Source organism: Pollachius pollachius (genome assembly GCF_949987615.1).
Source record: "Pollachius pollachius genome assembly, chromosome: 3".
NCBI classification, from domain to species: Eukaryota; Metazoa; Chordata; class Actinopteri; order Gadiformes; family Gadidae; genus Pollachius; species Pollachius pollachius.
This window is the reverse complement of record NC_136936.1, coordinates 44,100,729-44,120,107: the sequence shown is the minus strand read 5'-3', so window position 1 is coordinate 44,120,107 and position 19,379 is coordinate 44,100,729. Positions and strand designations below refer to the sequence as shown.

At 45.9% G+C, this 19,379-nt stretch overlaps 2 protein-coding genes across 2 annotated transcripts; both read left to right on the top strand.

The window, feature by feature from the left end:
* Positions 1-438: 438 nt before the first annotated feature.
* ildr1b (immunoglobulin-like domain containing receptor 1b) lies at positions 439-7,551 on the top strand. The gene is made up of 8 exons (XM_079731350.1): positions 439-696; positions 1,454-1,624; positions 2,622-2,771; positions 3,246-3,365; positions 4,814-4,960; positions 5,400-5,525; positions 5,625-6,601; positions 6,901-7,551. Exons 1-8 carry the CDS (start codon positions 648-650, stop codon positions 6,937-6,939), a joined length of 1,779 nt encoding a protein of 592 aa, XP_079587476.1. The 5' UTR covers positions 439-647; the 3' UTR covers positions 6,940-7,551.
* A 391-nt stretch (positions 7,552-7,942) lies between these two features.
* Positions 7,943-19,353, top strand: me3 (malic enzyme 3, NADP(+)-dependent, mitochondrial). The gene is made up of 15 exons (XM_079733051.1): positions 7,943-8,103; positions 8,541-8,765; positions 11,137-11,270; positions 12,248-12,397; positions 12,690-12,765; positions 13,038-13,199; positions 14,452-14,555; positions 14,632-14,741; positions 14,897-14,994; positions 15,414-15,527; positions 15,609-15,714; positions 16,115-16,257; positions 17,437-17,610; positions 17,912-18,010; positions 18,160-19,353. Exons 2-15 carry the CDS (start codon positions 8,550-8,552, stop codon positions 18,319-18,321), a joined length of 1,848 nt encoding a protein of 615 aa, XP_079589177.1. The 5' UTR covers positions 7,943-8,103; positions 8,541-8,549; the 3' UTR covers positions 18,322-19,353.
* Positions 19,354-19,379: the final 26 nt, after the last annotated feature.

The window sequence follows — 19,379 nt, the reverse complement described above, 5'->3', positions numbered from 1 at the left end:
AAAACCTAGAAACAGAAATTGGCTAAACAAAATTAAGCCAATTCTCGAAAAACAGATGAGATGTAGTTTATCCCTAACGATCTTTTAAGTAGGCTGTAGGCTACCCATTCAACAGAGAACAGTACTTGAGCTTAAGTCAGGAAGGAGTGTTCTGAATAAACTGAATAGGAGCCTGGAGAGATACAAACAACAGCCCTACCCACTTCTAGGCTGCTATGCGACGCATGTTGCAAAAGGCCACATGTAAGTCACCAACACTAAAGGGTGTTCGGGCGCGGTGAGCAATCGTCTCTTCACCAGCTTTCTTTATTTCCGTTTTACATTTTGATCTATTTTATTCACGGAGAAATCCACCTGTTGTTCCGAGGGAGGGGTCAGTGATGTCACCTGGAGCTGGGGGATGGGACGCTAGTGCCGCTGGTTATTCCCTGTTAGAAAGTTGTTCGCCGTGCCATTAGGCCTGCTCACGATTTAACAAGCGGATACCGTGGACCAAAAAACATTAGCGCAACGATCGTCTACAATTACAAATAATGTCGATACGTTTCTACGCAACGGAGAAGTCTGGACGCTTTGTATTTTCTCGATATATTGAGTTTTAAAACAGAAAGAGTCCGTCGCTTCCGCGACAGGATTGGGAGCACAAGATGGGAAATATGATATTGGTGGCACTTCTTCTGGCTCACCTGCCCAAAGGTAATCCTTTTTCAAAACGTTTCAAGGTGCACACTAGTTTAACATTTCGACCATACCTCATCGATGTAGGATATAGGTCTAAGACACATGGACAAACTGAACAAATAAAGAATGTGGACAGGTTAATAATCGACAGGTGTAAACAAGACGGCAAGGACAGCCCAGTGCCACTTTACGAGATAATGTTAAAAAACTAAAATGCATATCGAATGAATAGGCCTATATCTTTTTATATCGGCACTTGAAACCCTGTCTTTCGATGTACACTTGTTTCCGATTAGCGTTGTGATCTGTCAACACCCCACTGAGAGCTGTAAACATTGCAGATGATTGACAGCAGCAGTTACAGTTTAAAGACATAGTTACTATATGTGCGTTTGCACTTCTTGAAATAAGCTCCCATGCTACCAGTTGGGTTAGATTCTTATCAGTATAACTCACTTAAATGTTTTAAAAGTTCAAGCATGCTGCATTACAGTTCAGGCCTAGACCTAGGCTTTGCTCTTGCTCTTACTGATAGGCCTCCTCAAAGATATATTGTGTTTTGGATTCCTAAACACAATATAGGCCTAGTCTATTATTAATATTGACGTAGGCATATTCATATTCAGTTAACGTACACTTGCATTATACCAGCCCATTCATAATGTTGTCCTATTCAGATATATTCTGTTGCAGTCTCAATAAGTTTTATTGGTATTATTTGTCTACAATCTCTAACGTCGTCTACCACTCTCCGGCCTCATCTCTATATCAGAGCTGTTCGCTATACAGGTGATCGTTCCCGAAACAGAGAGGACTACGTTTCTCTTCGGGTCGGTAATCCTCCGCTGTGACTATTCCACCTCGGCCAACCCTCAAGACGTCCTGGTTACCTGGAGGTATAAGTCTTTCTGTAAAGACCCTGTGCTGGAGTACTACTCTACGGGTGAGTGAGTCGGTGCTTGTGTGTCTCTGCAAAGAAGCCATAAAAAAAACCGCATTATGAAGACCAAACCACGAGAGGGAACATAATATGGTGGGAGTTTCTGGAGACTTGTTCACCACAAGGTGAACAAGAAATAGAAGAATTAGAAATTCACATTCCTGACCATTGGGTTGAAAAGATTCACGTTCGTAAGGGTTTTGCCACCTTTTGTGCTTGGCCAATCTTTCCAAAGAGAAATCCTTTTTTTCAAACAGATAAAGGCTTATTGAAAGTGGCAAATATGAAGCTCTAATTACACGTCACATATAATCCTCATTACTTTGTCTTTTGGTTTATGAATTGCAACAGTCCTTTGTATGAGATATCTCTGAATTTAGGGGCTCCTCTCTCCCCAGTTGAATAGCATTATCTATGGAGCCAAGAGGTCTGATACTTAATGCAAACACCTCACTTCTTTAATGTGTAAATAACCTGCCTTCCACAGTCATGACCGCTTCCCTCTCCCCGTTCTAGAATGACAATGCAGGCTACAGCTAATCAGTTTAGCCTCTCGGTCTATGTTATGTTAATGAACTAGGTTTTACCTTTTTGATTCTTTATATCACACTGCAATCCTGTGATGTTTGTGACAATGTGACATTTCCCCATCAATGTCCTTTACATTCATTTGAAGATGCTTGGTTAAATGTAGAGGAATACTTTTTCAATACAATTTCTTGAGCAGTGTTGATACTACAGCATTTTCTATGATATCTCATATTAATACTTACTTGGATGGTACTTTATCATTGAGTGTAAAGTGTTGCTCAAACGAAATCTCCCGGTAGCAGGATGGTCTCACAACGCTGAAAGAATACAGCAGCCAAACACACTTTGGGAGAAAGTTATAAACATAACATTACCACATTGTTACATGGCTCCTGTAGGATATTATTGTCTCTTTCCCCGGTTGGTTAATCTAACGTCACTATCCCCCTGGTGGTCTTCACATTGATAGCCTACCAGGCGGCTCTGAGCCTTGGGCAGGACCCAGCCAACGACTGCCCGGACCGGCAGCGCACGCTGCGCACGGTGGTCCAGAAGAGGGGCACCAATGAGGCCATGCTGGGTGTGGAGTACCGCGAGCGCAAGATAACCATTGTAAACAGTGAGTCCCACAATGTCACAGACGCACTGACCGTCGGAAACTGTCTGATCCGTGATGAAATCCCTTGGCATTTGTCTGACATCTGACCAGATGACTAAATATACATGAACAATGCACATATGTGGCCTATATGTGAAAGTACAGCCGCTTTGTGTATGTTATATTTTTGAAGTTGTAAACTTAAAGGGACTGCGTGTAGGATTTGTACATGCATAACCGGCATTAATTGCCAATACATGAACAATAATTGTTCAACAATAACTGGTTAAATTGTTGTAATTTAACCAGAGAAAATGCAACCACAACATTTATTTAGGATTGTCACTAGCTTAAGTTTCTGATTTGTTATTGTCTCAACCCATGGAGCTCATGCAGGCTGCAGTTCATCTACCGGCAAAAGGAGCTTGTAATGAGTAGGAATATCTGATTCTTTCTTCACATAGTCCATTTGAATAAGTTGGTATCCCTTTGCAGAGGCAGACCTGGCCATTACCGAGGTCATGTGGTGGGATAACGGCATGTACTTCTGCACTATTGACGCGCCTGGCGACACTGTCGGGGACTCTGATCGGGAAATCAAACTCATCGTCTACCGTAAGTACAGTAGGACTGGTTACCGGGCCCTACAGGTATTGGCACCACTGTATTAGTATACACGAGTGTTAGTAAACACATGTGTTTTTGCATTTAAGAAATTACATATCGATCCGTAATGCATTGTTCTGGCAAAAGGGATTGCTTTGTTTGTAGAAAAAAAAGATTTGGAAGAATGGCAACAACAGTTTATAGTGTCAAACCAGTGCCCTGTACTATGAACCTCGCTGAACATACCCAGGCTTTCTTGGGAAAGCCTGGATCGACGGAGACGCGTTTATCACGTCATTTTACTCATCTTTACAAACTGGATAGATCAAGCAGTCTATATAAATGCGTATAAGTGAAAAGATTCTGCATATTGTCTATAAAATAACTATGCCAAATGCAGAATTGTTCGCCATTAATCCCAATAGAATGATGATGATTTCAAAATGCATAAGCAACGTCCAACCTGCCTTATTCTATAGTTTAGGGAATTCACTTTAAATACACCCTATGTAAGAAATGTATCGCATATGTTTTCAACGACTGAGAGGTAGCGGCAGTGGCGTAGTGGATTAGTATAAGACCCGAACGCCAGCGACCGGGGTTCAAATCTCACCTGTCTATCATCATGCCTTTTACCCCCATAGATGTGGTGCCAGCACGGCCTTGAAAATATGGGTTCAAGTTCGAAATAAAAACAAATATATAATATAATAAGGTCCAACAAGGACCATCAAATAGTGAATACCCTCTGATGAGAACCTGTATCTCTCAAAGAATATTCTCAGGCAATGCCAAGGGATCGGTCCCGAAAGAGCCTTTGTCGGCAAGACCCCTGTAAGATACGGGCTCCGAGGTCCACAGGAACATCCAGTAAAGGTGACGCCATTGTCAAAGGAGGGGCTGGGAAGCTGCGCACTCCAATTTAACCCGAAAACCTGCTCCCGACCAGGTTTGGTTGAGAGCATAAGTCACCATGGTGATACAGCGCCGCTAAAAAAGATCGACTTTCATGTCCCAGCTAACCCAGGCTTTGAGCGCAACATACCTCGCTAACCCACTAATCGAGGTTCATAGTACAGGCCACTGGTGTAGCCAACAAGGTCCCTGCGGGCACTTGGTCGCCCGTCAGGACCTCGTGGAGTTGCCCGCAGGGCATGTTCTTAATATAGCCCTAGTCACCATGGAGCTCTCTAAAATGTAATTGTGTTGATGTTATTTTAAAATCAATGTCACTTGCATTGATGTACATTAGATAGCAACGACAATTTTTAGTTAAAGTTACTACTTTCGATGCCAAAATTCTACAAACCGCAATTTTGCGTCAGGCCAGGCTCGGCCGTGTGCTTTTGGCTTTAGAGCAAAGGGCTGCTGGGTGAACATTTGAGTCCCGTTCCCAGAGCCACTCCCATTTCCCTGTTGAGGTTCTCCGTGACCCCTGACCTCGCTGCTCCCCACAGACTGGCTGACTGTCCTGTTCATCATCCTTGGGGCTCTGCTGCTCATCCTGTTACTGGGCGTCTGCTGCTGCCAGTGCTGCCCGCAGAAGTGCTGCTGCTACATCCGCTGTCCCTGCTGCCCGCGCACCTGCTGCTGCCCAGAGAAAGGTGAGGCAGGCCGCTCCTCCTCCTGTTCCTCGGACCCATGTTGTCATGCCTTTCAGGGTCAGCAATACCAACAGTGTTTCTTATGGACCTGAGATTAAGCGCTGAAGCCCCACCTAGTGGTGGCGGTGTGGCGCTACCTTGGGCGTAGAGGACAGATCGGCTTCTCCACATCCATGGTGCGCTCGGAGCAAAGTAATACAAAGTCGGTTGACACTAGGTGGACGCTGACCGTGAAAGAGCATCCAGTCACATCTCAGCCTGTTTGACGTGAAAACGTCAATCAAAAACGGCAATGGCTTTATTCATTTCTAAACAAAATCTCAAATACATGTTGAAAAGCGCCGACTCCCGTCTGCTAGCTTGCTTAATCCGAACACCCTCATCAAGTGTGGACCGCTTGAAAACCCTTAACTGGCTCTCCTCTTGACCCCCCTCCCAGCGGTGATGCAGCATAGAATGATCCGTGATGTCCAGAAGGGCATGGCCCCATGGATGCACGGACAGCCCATGTACGCCCCCGTCAGCTCCAACGTCTCCTCCCATGGCCAGCCCGTGCTGTACTCAAGTAGGTATTCTTTCTATTCATGAGGGCATAGTGTGGTGTTTTGCTTTTTGTTTTTGTATCATTTGCAGTGGCTTTACTTTTTACAATGTGGCACTCCAGACTCGTTTTCAGAATATCCAACCAAGCAGAATTTCGCCATGGCCCCGATCGGGATGCAGCCCATGCCCCTCTTCCAGCAGCCCCCTCCTCCAGAGCACCACGGTTACCACGGCAGCGACGGAATGCACGGCGGCCACCAGGACCCCAACCAGATGTTGGACTTCCTGGAGCACCAGGTGAGGGGCATGGACGTCCCCGTGATGGTGGCTCCGCAGCCCATGCTGCACCTGCCCCAGGCCGGACCACGCCGGCAGCCGACCCAACCTCCTCCCCACGCGGTGCCCTTCACGTCGGGTCCCCCCAGCATGCTGTCCGCCCTGGATGAGATGGGTGTCAGAGGGGTGGAGAGAAGGGTGATCACCCTGCCGCCCATTGTCCAGCACCCGCCCAGCCGCCGGGGGCCCGTTGCCGGGGAGGAGGTCAGGGGAGGCCGCCGGGTCTCTAGCCAATCCAGCGGGAGCTCACAGCGCGCGGGAGGCAGCGGCGGCGGCGGCGGCTTCCACCCAGGAGGGAGTCGCCCCCGCCGGGACGGCCGTGGTGTTTACAGGGAGCCCTCCCCTCCACGCAGGGGGATCCCAAGGGGCTACAGCGACGACTCGGACTGGGAGAGCAGTCGAGGAGGAGGGGGGAGAGGAGGAGGAGGTGCTCGTGGAGGGGTGAGGGATGACCGAGGAGGTTCGGCTGGGAGGAGAGCAGCAGCCACAGCCGGAGCAGGAGGAGGAGGAGGAGGGAGGAGCAGAGGGTCCAGGCCGAGAACCCGCAGTCGTGATGATCTGATGGAGGAAATGCGCCACGCGGTGCCGCGCAGGGAGCGGAGCTACTCGCCGCCAACTCGCAGGGGGTCCTGGAGCTCGGACGAGGACCTCCGCGGACGGGCGGGCAAAGGGAAGCTGTGGCCAGAGAAACCCCCGAGCTACTCCTCCATCGAGAGCCAGCCGGGACAGAACAGCGGCCGGAAGCACTATGACCTCTTCTCCGTAAGATCTTCTAGCAATTACTAACATGTCTCTCTCTCTCTGTCTCTCTGTGTCTCTCTCTGTCTCTTTCTTTCTCTGTGTCTCTCTGTGTCTCTCTCTTTCTCTGTCTCTGTCTCTCTGTGTCTCTGTCTCTCTTTCTCTGTGTCTCTCTGTGTCTCTCTCTGTCTCTGTGTCTCTCTCTGTGTCTCTCTCTCTCTCTCCTTGGTGTTTCCTTCTGCCCATTTCTGTTTGGATGGTTTCTGGTTCCTCTGCTTCCCTTGTATTGACTTTTTTTTCCCCTTTCCCACTTTTTCTTATAGGATAGAAGCTCACGTAGTGGCATCAGCGTAGTGATCTGAAGCATATCTTTGTTTTGAAAACAAAGATGGCATTGAAGACAGCCTGCAGGTACATTGAAGTTTTGGTTTGTTGGGAAAAATTGTTTCTGTAAATGTTATTGTAATTCTTTTTTTTTTTTTTACTGCATTCTTTATAAAGTTTTTTAATTTCTGTTTTTGTATAAGCTGTCAATGCTCATGACAACTGTAAAGTGGTTCCAATGCCAGTAAGTGATGTTAGAATTGTTAACGAAATGTATAATGTGGTTGCATTAATGTAAAATTGTATTTGTACATAACTTTGTTGGCTTTAATGTTAAATGTATATGATCTGCTTTTGGTATTTTTTTTAATGAAGGCACAAATTGGTGCTTTTTATCTGAAATAATCGTTGAATCCAGCATATTGTCATTGTCATTTCTAAAATAGCTTTAGTGACCAAATGTGAGTACTTCATAACTGCACACTGTCATGATTTCTATATTATCCTTTGATCCTCTTCAGGCGTATTTGTCTGACATTTTATAGTTATCTGAAATGATTGTAACTCCAAACACAAACACTGGTACTTAAATATTTTTTGTCTGAATACTTGTTATTGTAAATGTAAGTGTTATGCATGTTCAACAAATATCATAATTTTTAATAAATCTGTGTAGACAACCAATATAAACGCTTTGACTTTCATGATTTAATTTTAATAAGCAGTTTCAATATTTGGCCAAAAGAGGGCCCCATCCAAGCTTTTAAGCGTAATGGGTTGAGATTAGTTTTTAAGGCCTATGCTTTAAACATTACAGAAGGCTTTGGATGGACCGCCGCTCTCACGGTGACGAATGAAAAACTGAGCGGCGGGAGGTAGGGGTGGGGATCATGGTTGTATAAGGATAATAACACCGCTTGTGCAAAGCAGTTTGCCGTCTCCCCAAATGAACCTGAGCCCCATCCACCGTGCTTTTATTTCCACTCACCCGATTGGTGTTTGATAAGAAAGGCGGTGCCTACTGCACTGGACTGGGGGGCGGAGGCAGGCTTCAAGTGTCAATGTCAAAGAAGCCTGGATATTTCTTTAATCCATTCTTCAGTCTACTGACCGCGGTATAATTCAAGAGGAAGGAGGATCCCACGGCAGCTCAAACATTAACAACTCGGAACCGGACTTCATATTCAAGTGGTTTTCAGGAGGTAAGGCAGGTTGAGGAATAGCAACAAGAGATAGCCAAAAGCTACGCAGTTTGCTTCATGAAGAAAAACTGTCATCACAGCTGCCGCTAGCTTCTCACTAGCACGAAATTAGTGACATTATGCCTTAAATTCATCTTTTAAATATACTATAGTGTAATACTGTTTTTGAATAAATGACTGCAATGATGTCAGCAATTGTTTATTGCTCTATAGAGGTGTGCAAGCCCGACAGACCAAACCTAACGCTAGACGCGAGTTGTTTACTCACCTAACATTGGATGGGGGCGAAATATGAGTTATTCGTGGAATGATGATTGATATTCATCTATATATTCTATATATATTCATCTTCTCTAGGTCAAATTACCATCACGTTTTTCCTCTTCAACGCCTGACGCGAGAATTGGTTGTCCCTCTCTCCGCTTTTTTCTCTGCAGGCAGGCAGTATGAACGCTCTTCCTGGAAAAACTCTATTGTCGCTATGCAGACGCACTTCAAATGGCGCGCTCAGGGTCTATGGGGCCTCTGGTGTGGCCAGCCCCGCGGACAACACCTGCCCTGCAGCCGCCACCAGGGCTTGTCACAGCGGGACGAGCCGCAAAGGGAGCGTGAGCACCAAGAAACGAGGCTATGACATTACCAGAAACCCGCACCTGAACAAGGTTAGATGTTTAATGGAAAACACATGGGATGTTTTGATTGAGAGGAAGTTAGTTTAGTCATACAATACAGTAGATTTGTTAAACACAGACACCAAATATGTAAACGTATTTTGTTACATATTGCACAAAATAAAGAGTATTGGATATTCTGAGATATGCCCCCTTTTGCCCTCCCTACAACAATTACTTTCTTACAAAGCACAGCACAGGTTTTTTACTCAGTCTAGACAGGCATGACTTAATTGGTTTAGTTGTGTCTGTCTTAAATGCAGTCGACTATAGGATTAACCGAACCAAAAACTCTCAGACAACTCATCAGCTAATCATAGACATGTCTGTGCTGTGTTTGTTTCCTGCATCAAGATACAACCATATCAGCGAGGACATTGGTCTCCCTTTTGGTTAATTGTCTTCCATAAATGGCCACTGGTTCTGACTGCTGTCCACTGAAGGGCAGCCAAGGGCCTAGAATTCAAACTGTAATTGCGTGATTAGTAAATTCCTACCCGTTCTTACTGAAACTACAGCTATCTTGGTAGTTGCTGGCGGGTACAAGTTGGATCTGATAAATGTATTTGACCTAGATGCAAACCCATTGTCACTTTATTACTTGTGCTGTCGTTCTGTTCAGTAGTTTTGTCTAGCTGTTGTAGTGCCGGTCCGTGTTTACTAGCTACTGTAGTGTAGGTCAGTGTTTGCTAGCTGCTATAGTGTAGGTCAGTATTTGTTAGCTGCTATAGTGTAGGTCAGTGTTTGTTAGCTGCTATAGTGTAGGTCAGTGTTTGCTAACTGCTATAGTGTAGGTCAGTGTTTGCTAGCTGCTATAGTGCAGGTCAGTGTTGGCTAGCTGCTATAGTGTAGGTCAGTGTTTGCTAACTGCTATAGTGTAGGTCAGTGTTTGCAAACTGCTATAGTGCAGGTCAGTGTTGGCTAGCTGCTATAGTGTAGGTCAGTGTTTGCTAGCTGCTATAGTGTAGGTCAGTGTTTGCTAGCTGCTATAGTGCAGGTCAGTGTTGGCTAGCTGCTATAGTGTAGGTCAGTGTTTGCTAGCTGCTATAGTGTAGGTCAGTGTTTGTTAGCTGCTGTAGTGCAGGTCAGTGTTGCTAGCGGTTGTAGTGCAGGTCAGTGTTGCTAGCGGTTGTAGTGCAGGTCAGTGTTGGCTAGCGGTTGTAGTGCAGGTCAGTGTTGGCTAGCGGTTGTAGTGCAGGTCAGTGTTGGCTAGCAGTTGTAGTGCAGGTCAGTGTTGCTAGCGGTTGTAGTGCAGGTCAGTGTTGGCTAGCGGTTGTAGTGCAGGTCAGTGTTGGCTAGCGGTTGTAGTGCAGGTCAATGTTGGCTAGCGGTTGTAGTGCAGGTCAGTGTGCTTACTGACAGGAAATAGGAAGGTGGAGTGAGATAGCTGAGAGGAAGGCATGGGACGAGCTCTGGGGTGGCACTGCAGACCACGCTACTATTGGATGGAATTAATAGCTGCAAATAGCTCCACACACACACACACACACACACACACACACACACATCCAGGTCACCCTGTTGGAGACGTGCCGATGGACGCAAGTGTAGCAGCCCTGCCTTCCACCAGAGAGCAGAGGAGGTCCAGCTGTTTTCTGAAGCTTCTCTTTATGCCCCGGACACAGTTGCCGCTTGCTCAAATGACGTGGTTGTATACCAAGGTTCCCAAATACAATCAATAAGATAATTATTTGTCAGCTGAGGGGTGTATAGCAAGGTGCAGGGATGAGGAAACGAGGAAAGTAAAAATCCGAGAGGCGAGTGGATGTTGTTTGGGCGTGGTAGCTGGAGCCCCCGTGACTCACTCATGAGTCATCGTCCGTGCTGTGGTTTCCCTTTTTGTGTTTGTAGTTTATTTTAGTGTTGCCTTGAGGATGGGGTTTTCCAGACGCTCTATTCGTGCTTACCAGCATCCTCCTCCTCCTCCTCCTCTACCTCCTCCTCTACCTCCTCCTCCTCCTCCTCCTCTACCTCCTCCTCTTCCTCCTCCTCCTCCTCCTCCTCTACCTCCTCCACCTCCTCCTCCTGTACCTCCTCCTCCTCCTCCTCTACCTTCTCCTCCTCCTCCTCCTCCTCCTCCTCCACCTCCTCCTGTACCTCCTCCTCCTCTTCCTCTACCTCCTCCTCTTCCTCTACCTCCTCCTCCACCTTCTCTACCTCCTCCTCCTCCTCCTTCTCCTCTACCTCCTCCTCCTCTTCTACCTTCTCCTCCTCCTCCTCTACCTCCTCCTCCTTCTCCTCTACCTCCTCTTCCTCCTCTACCTCCTCCTCCTTCTCCTCTACCTCCTCCTCCTCCTCTACCTCCTCCTCCTTCACCTCCTCTACCTCCTCCTCCTCCTCCTCCTCCTCCTCTGGCCTGCAGGGAATGGGCTTCAGCCTGGAGGAGCGCCTTCAGCTGGGGATCCACGGCCTGCTGCCTCCCTGCTTCCTCTCCCAGGATGTCCAGGTGCTGCGTGTGATGAAGAGCTATGAAACGCGAAGCAACCCCCTGGACAAGTGAGCAGCACCCATGCGTCATATACCCCCGTCGTCAGCATCTGAAAGAGTAAACGGAATGCACTGCCCGCCACTTTTCTTCTTTCTTATCGTACTTCTCGTGAGAGGGTTGACCATTTTGATCAACTTATGAATCATATTGAGGATTGAGGATAACAATTGCGTTGTGTTGTTTTGCATAATTGTTCCCCGTCCAAGTTAATCCAGAAAGGAAACTGCTGACATGACAGTCATTGGATATGTTTTTATTTCTTCTTTAATTATTGCAATCTGCAACTGAGTTAGACCATGTCTGAGAATTGCTCAAATATTTTCAGAGGGGGGAGGGGAAGAGAAATCAGCTCTCAAAGTTGTACAGTGTGAGCCGGCCTGCAGTGTAAACAGACGGAGCATGAGGCATACCACTGGCATCCTGGTAGCTAGGCATTGACCACAGCACACACGCACACGCGATACAAGTTTCCTACATTTTGGCAACACGGCTTGGTAAGTGAACCACCTCCTCCCAATCAGCACACTATTCTTCTTGTTTATTCAACTTAAGTATCTTATTCAAAAAAAACCTTGGAGGAATATCTCCACGTTTCCTTCGGGCAGGAATAACCTACCGTTGGGTATTCGTCTGTCTCTCCCCCTCGTGGATCAGTCTCTCAACACGAAAACCGGGAGAGCCCTGAATGAGTCTAGAAGCAGGTTATTTGAACCATGCATCTCCACAGGTGCTTTGATTCCCGCTGATTTGCGCTGGCACCAATGCGCTCACTGGCGCCATCTGGTGTATATGGGTGGTACAACGCCTCTACCACCTGCCCCCTGGGCCTCCAGGGGTCACTGTGCCGGACCTGGGTTGCCACAACATGAAATACTTTTTAGTTATGAAGTACATTGCCTACCTTAATTTCAGTTCCCCAAATCCCCGATGTTATTTATTTGTATCCTTGGTATATTTTTCATTATCGTATATTTTTCCTTCCCAGGTACATTCTGCTGATGACTCTCCAGGACAGGAATGAGAAGCTGTTTTATCGTTTGTTGACCTCAGATATTGAGGAGTTTATGCCCATTGTTTACACTCCCACGGTGGGGCTGGCCTGTCAACAGTATGGCCTGGCATTCAGAAGGCCAAGGTAGGACACCCATATTTACCTATATGTACTGTACATATATGCGCTAGTACAAGTACTAATACACATCCTTTATTTGATCTAATCGTTCACCGTTTATCGGGCATCATTATGGCCTTGTATTTAAGCGTCCAAATGTTTTGTTAAACTTGGCGAGAAGAAAATTCAAAACTTTGGAACATTGCTAAGGGCCTCCCAAACAACAACTGCTTTATTTCATTATGTATTTAATTCTTATTCTCAAATCGTATTTATTTGTAGGGTTTTCAATTCTTTTTAATGTATTTTTTGACAGAGGGCTTTTTATCACAATACACGACAAAGGTCACATTGCCAGCGTGCTCAACTCATGGCCTGAAGAAAACATCAAGGTACCCACTGAAAGAACTGATTCCCGGAATATAATCGTTTTGCCCATCCCTACTGTGATTAAAGGATAAATAAAATTGTAGTAAATGGAGAAAACATATATACTCGTTTTTATTTATATGAATACACACACTTGCATACTCAGACACTGACTCTCAGATTATACATCTAACATTCAGATATACATCAGAGTGCCCCCTATCTGCTTTCTTTCTGCTTTTTGGTTGTGTGTCTGTGTGCATGCTCCTCATGTTGTTCATCTCTCCGTCTCTAGGCCGTTGTGGTGACGGACGGCGAGCGTATCCTAGGCCTGGGCGACCTGGGCAGCTACGGTATGGGCATCCCCGTGGGGAAGCTGGCCCTGTACACGGCCTGCGGGGGGGTCAAACCCCAGCAGTGTCTGCCTGTACTCCTGGATGTTGGCACTGACAACCAGGTACGGAGGCCCCGTGGGTCCCCGCTCCCGGGCCTGGTTCAAGACCCTGGATCCCTGCCCAAATTTTTAACACTTAGTCATGCTGTGATTCGGGTCAGTTTTGGCACCAGCCAACTAAGCCATTCGGCACCTTGTGGGTGGGACTTACAAAATAAGCAGGTGGAGTCTGTGTCACCGTAGCGGGCAACCGAAAAACAACACTGTCACAGTTTCCGAAAACGGCTCTGAAAGAAGGAACTTCAGAGGAAAGTATGAAGTGATACTATTTGAAATTCGGCATGATCATGATCATCATCAGGCTATGGCGCCCTACTCCTCTTAATCTAATAATGACAACATTTTCAATGAGAAAATGAGATCAGAGTAGAGTACGTGTTCATATGGCCCAATGGAAAATCATGTTTATGTTGGTTAAAGGTATGGTGACCTTTTTAAAAGTCATTATCGTCCATCAGGTATGTGTGTGTGTGTGTGTGTCTGTGTGTATGTGATACACAGAGAATATAGTAAGGTAGCATCAAATAATGTGATTCCATGATCAACATAAATGTGGATAAAGTAGCAATTTTTTTTGTGTGCAAGTCCCAACGGTGACCCAAATATAGTCTTAAGCAGCAGCGTGACATCATGGTGATAGGCCCCGGTGCAAATATGCTATTTGTGCCCCCGCCCTAAACACAAGCGCACACACACACACACACGCTTGGACACACACACGCACAGCCACTCGAGAGAACTGCTATTGTCACCATCAGGGCCGGCGCTGTTTCAGTGCGCTAGGCGATTCAACATTAAAATGCGCCCTGGACAGGACTTCCGGGGGGGGGGGGGGGGGGGGGGGGTTCAGTGCGCCCTAACAATGAATCCCCCGCCCCCTCCCTTGTCCGTTCAATTTGGGAGCATGTGTGGTTTCATTTTGCTTGTTTCGTATATTTTATTTAATTAATTAAGGGCGCCACCAGAGGGTGCCCCATGTGCCGCCCTAGGCAATTGCCTAGGTCGCCTATGCCGAGCTGGGATAGCTCCTTTTTTTTCTTCCTCCATGGGCCCCTGACGGCGTCTGGGCCCTGGTGCAACTGCACCAGTTGTACCGTCAATATTTACGCCTCTGACTGTAAGTAATCATTACAAAGTGATTCTACGGATTGGGAGAGATTAGAAGGGCAGGCTGTGTTGGGTGATGTTAGGGTGGCTGCCAAGTTGGGGAATATTATGTAAATTAGATTTATTTTTTTGTATTTTATACAATCAGGCACTTCTTGATGACCCCTTGTACATCGGACTGAAGCACAAGAGGGTTAGAGGCAAAGAATACGATGACCTCATCGATGAGTTCATGCAGGCCGTGACGGACAAGTAAGTGAAGGAGCTTGAGGGAACTTATATTTGGTCTTGGTGGTGTCGTGCTTACTGACACCGTGTCTTCCGGCAGGTACGGCACGCACTGCCTTATTCAGTTTGAGGACTTTGCAAACAGCAACGCTTTCCGCATCCTGAACAAATACCGGAACCATTACTGCACTTTTAATGATGACATCCAAGGTAACATCCACAGTATCCAGTGGTTTTTGGAAGCCTGTGATAAATTTTTCTGAGAAAACGGATAACAAAGCTCAAGTTATCAAATTATTTGGTTGAGGATTCATTAGAGTTTACATTTTCCACACATTCATTTTTGTTTTTATTTCTACTTTAAGGCACTGCATCAGTAGCCGTAGCTGGGGTCTTGGCTGCTTTGAAAATCACCAAAAACAAACTTTCAGACCACAAATTTGTCTTCCAAGGGGCAGGAGAGGTAAAGTATGAACTACTCTACTAGTGCAATTGTATTCCTGTCTTAATTTCAGTTCATTGTTCTTTAAGCCTGTATTCCCACATCACGTAAATCTGTTCATTTGATTTTCTTATTGGGGCCGTCGCACCTGCTAACTTGTAATATAAGACTACTGTTTTAAACAATAGCGGAAAGGACCATTGACGTCATTGGTCTTGGATTTGTGTTCTCCGTTGTTCGGTTTGGAAAAAATCTAGCCAATGTTCCGACCTCTTCACAAATGTTTTGTGGAGAATGGAGCTGATGTAGCAGGATGTTTTTTTTTTCTTACTCCAAAAATGCTGATGAAGCAGTACCGTCTTGCATCAGAAAATAGCTGAGTGTGATGGTTCCCCTTAAGCATTGAGAAATCAATTTATAGTGGTTCCTCTCCTTCCCAGGCTGCTCTGGGCATCGCCAACCTGCTGCTGATGGCCATGGCCAAAGAGGGTGTGCCGAGAGGAGAGGCCGCCAAGAGGATCTGGATGGTTGATTCCAAAGGTCTTATCGTGAAGGTAATGTCCTCCTTTCTAAAAAGCCTTTTGAAACGATCTCGAATCAAATGTGTGTTTCTGAAGCCGGTTGACTCGTTGCAGGGCAGAGGCAATCTGAACCACGAGAAGGAGGAGTTTGCCCACGATCATCCTCATATCAAGACCCTGGAGGAGGTGGTGCACACGATCAAACCTACCACCATCATCGGTGAGCCCGATCCCATGTTTTATCCATCAGCCACTGGTTCATCCCTTTTGAGTGGAAATGAGCAGATTCACATCGCACAAATAAGTGTTGTTATTCACATCAGTGTCCACATCAGTGGCACTTCTGATGTCATCTATGGTAACTTACTCCAAATCGCTATCAATTCAAAAGAAACCTAGATTAACTTCCCAAATGGTTACCCAACTGCTGGACATGTTGGAAAGGGACTGGTAACAACAAATAGCAATGACCTTTCCCCTCTAGCATTGATTAATTCGAAATATCACTTCACATCCATGACATGAGTGTAAATATAGATAATCATAGCTCCAGCTTAAAAATACAATTTAAGTGCAATCCCAATACCCCTGAGTTGAATTGGGTTTCAAACCTTCCGCAGGAGTTGCTGCCATTGCTGGAGCATTTACCGAGAGCATCATCAAAGCCATGGCCACCTTCAACGAGCGGCCAATCATCTTTGCCCTGAGCAACCCAACCAGCAAGGCAGAGTGCACGGCAGAGCAGTGCTACCAGCTCACAGAGGTAGCAATGCACCGTTCTGTTCCTCAGCTTCACACCAACGTGGTACACATTTCACTAAATCCAAGAGTCCGAGATGTGCTCACGTAGTGCTTGGTTAAAGGTGGGGGGATGCTTTGCTCAAATCTTTCTTGCATCCCGTTTGCCGGTGGTTGTGTGTGCTGTGGTGTGAATACTTTGAACTGTATTAATAAACCTAAAGAGCTATTGTAATAAAGGGTAAAAATAATACAAGATCAAAGAAGTCTCTGCAGAAGGGCCATTGGCAACACGGCAAGCATGCAAAGGTTGAAGCGCTGTAGTGTGCCCCGAACAGTGGGCACACTTCAGTGTTATAGCAGGGAAACGTCCTTGAGAGTACGGCTGTGGATAGGCATGCCAATACTCCCTTCTGGCATCATAGGGAAGGTATCCCAGGTATTGCACGCCTTGTGATGTGGTATTGTGGTGTGGCAGAGGGGCCTGTGATGGGGCAACTGGGCCTGTGGTGTGGCAACTAGGCCTGTGGTGTGGCAGAGGGTCCTGTGGTGGGGCAGGTGCGTTTCTTTCGGCTTTTTTCAACGTTTTGCGTCAAAGTCGGCCCCTGGCTTCCCCAGTCGAGTTTTTCAACGTAATTTTTTATTGTTCGATTTCAAAAAGGTAATTAATTTATGATAATTAATCTCATTAAAATATATATTTTTATATATATAAAAATATATATTTTAATGAGATTAATTATTATCATAAATTAATTAGCTTTTTGAAATCTCTCTCTCTCTCTCTCTCTCTCTCTCTCTCTCTCTCTCTCTCTCTCTCTCTCTCTCTCTCTCTCTCTCTCTCTCTCTCTCTCTCTCTCTCTCTCTCTCTCTCTCTCTCTCTCTATATATATATATATATATATATATATATATATATATATATATATATATATATATATATATATATATATATATATATATATATATATATATATATATATATATATATAAGAGTGACAAAAGCCTCGTTGCCAGACCACAGGCCCCGGCTCCGGGGCTGCAGCTGGATGCTATTGAGGACACTTGGTGTCTTGTGAACAACATGTCTTCTGGAAATTCCCATTACAGTTTGCATACTTTGATGACACATTCTAGCTTCATTCAATGAAAGGGTAGAGGTTTGTTGTTTTATCTCAGTGCTGACAGTCGATTTCTTTGTCAGGGACGGGGTATCTTCGCCAGTGGCAGCCCGTTTGACAAGGTGACACTGGCTGACGGGCGCACCTTCTTCCCGGGCCAGGGGAACAACGCCTACGTCTTCCCAGGCGTGGCTCTGGGGGTCATCGCCGCCCGCGTGCGACACATATCAGATGACATCTTCCTGACCACCGCAGAGGTGATATTTTATTTTATTTTCGTATCCCAAATATTTGGACAACAGAAATTCCGACACCTCTACACTTAATCATAACAGTATGTATGACAAATTTGAGTATGAATGTCTACAAACTGCCACATCAAAACACCAAAATGTAGACGTTTACTTTTGGTTAAATTGAATATGTTCCCAGTCATGGAGGTCAGTCAAGTACTCGGTCTAAACTAAGTTTGTTGTGCTTTCCACGCTGAGCTTCTGCTTTCTACTTCTGCATCTTCCACTGAACTCTTCTATTCCTTTGCGGACTCTTGTCTCTCAGGCGATTGCTGAAATGGTAACGGAGGAAAACTTGGCGGAGGGGAGACTCTATCCCCCTCTTAGCAACATCAGAGAGGTGTCTTTCAAGATCGCCGTCAAGGTAAAACCAATGCTCCCCCCCCAAAGCCCCCAAACCCCCCCTGCATAGAGTTCCTATCGACTCCGTTCAACCAGGAAATATCAGACGTCTTTTTGTTTCTCATCCATTTCCTCCTGCTTCCCCCCCGCGTTCTGCCTCTGGCGTACTAGGTGGTGAACTACGCATACAAACACAACATCGCCTCGATCTACCCCGAGCCCAAGGACAAGGAGGCCTTCGTGTTGTCTCACATCTACAGCCCAGACTACGACTCCTTCACGCTGGACTCCTACAGCTGGCCCCAGGAGGCCATGAACATGCAGGACGTGTGAGGGAGACTCCCCCCGTCTCCCCCAGGCCACCGCCACTGCCCAGGCCGACTCAGATGGGCTTCCCAGGCTGCGTTATCAATAGTTACATGCCGTCTATATCTGTGTGCGCCAATCTCTCGCGTAATGAAATGACGCACAGGCTAGGAACCCCAACTATCTACAACATCCATTCTGGATGCTGAGTTCCTCTAGAGACCTGCCTTCCTTGTTTTTGTGTTGTCCAATTTGGTATTTTGATATTGGTGGATTTTCTTTATTTTAGCTGAATATAATTTTGGATCAGCGGCGGTGGAATGCTTTGTTCCTGTACCAGGAAATATCAACAGCTGCTGTATTTGCATGTCCTGCCAAAACGTGCTATAACAACACTCCTTGTGCTTCTGAATGTTCAAATAAATACGATTGGACTTTTTGCAATGCGTACATAGTTATGGCCAAACGCACAAGTGCTCATAGTGCCTGCGTCCACTATCCCCTCAGGACTGTAATATCTCGTATTTGGCGATTTAATGGAACTGTGATGTTCCGTGATCTGGGCGTATTCCTTTCCTTTGAACACTCCTTTCAAGAAAGCACAAAAACATAGCCTACATATAAGACAGTGGACCGTTTCGCTTTATTTAGTTCCAAAGCTACCAGAGTTGTAATTCCAGACCCCATATTGAACAGCTGACCTCCTAGGTCCTGCCTGATGGTTGCTTCATGTGTGTACTATGTTGGCATGACCTAGCCCCCCCCCCCCCCCGAGTAGGTACCCTAACCCCTACTTGTTCCACTGTTTGAGATGTTGTCATGGTTTTATAGTCCAAATTAGTCCTTTTTTATAGGTTCGTTTTGTACCAAGCTTTCTGTGTTTTTTTTTCCAACGTTACTGAAGTGAACCGTGGCTTTCCGTCTTCTCGGCTCAGCACTCGCACACTGTGGGAAGGTCTTATAGGTCTTAATAAGGAAATGTTTGGACAGGATGGTATGGAATGGAAAAAATGCAATAAATGTTGGAAATACAACAGTTTGTTGTATTTATGCTATATTGAGTCAGAAGGTATTATATCTCTTGT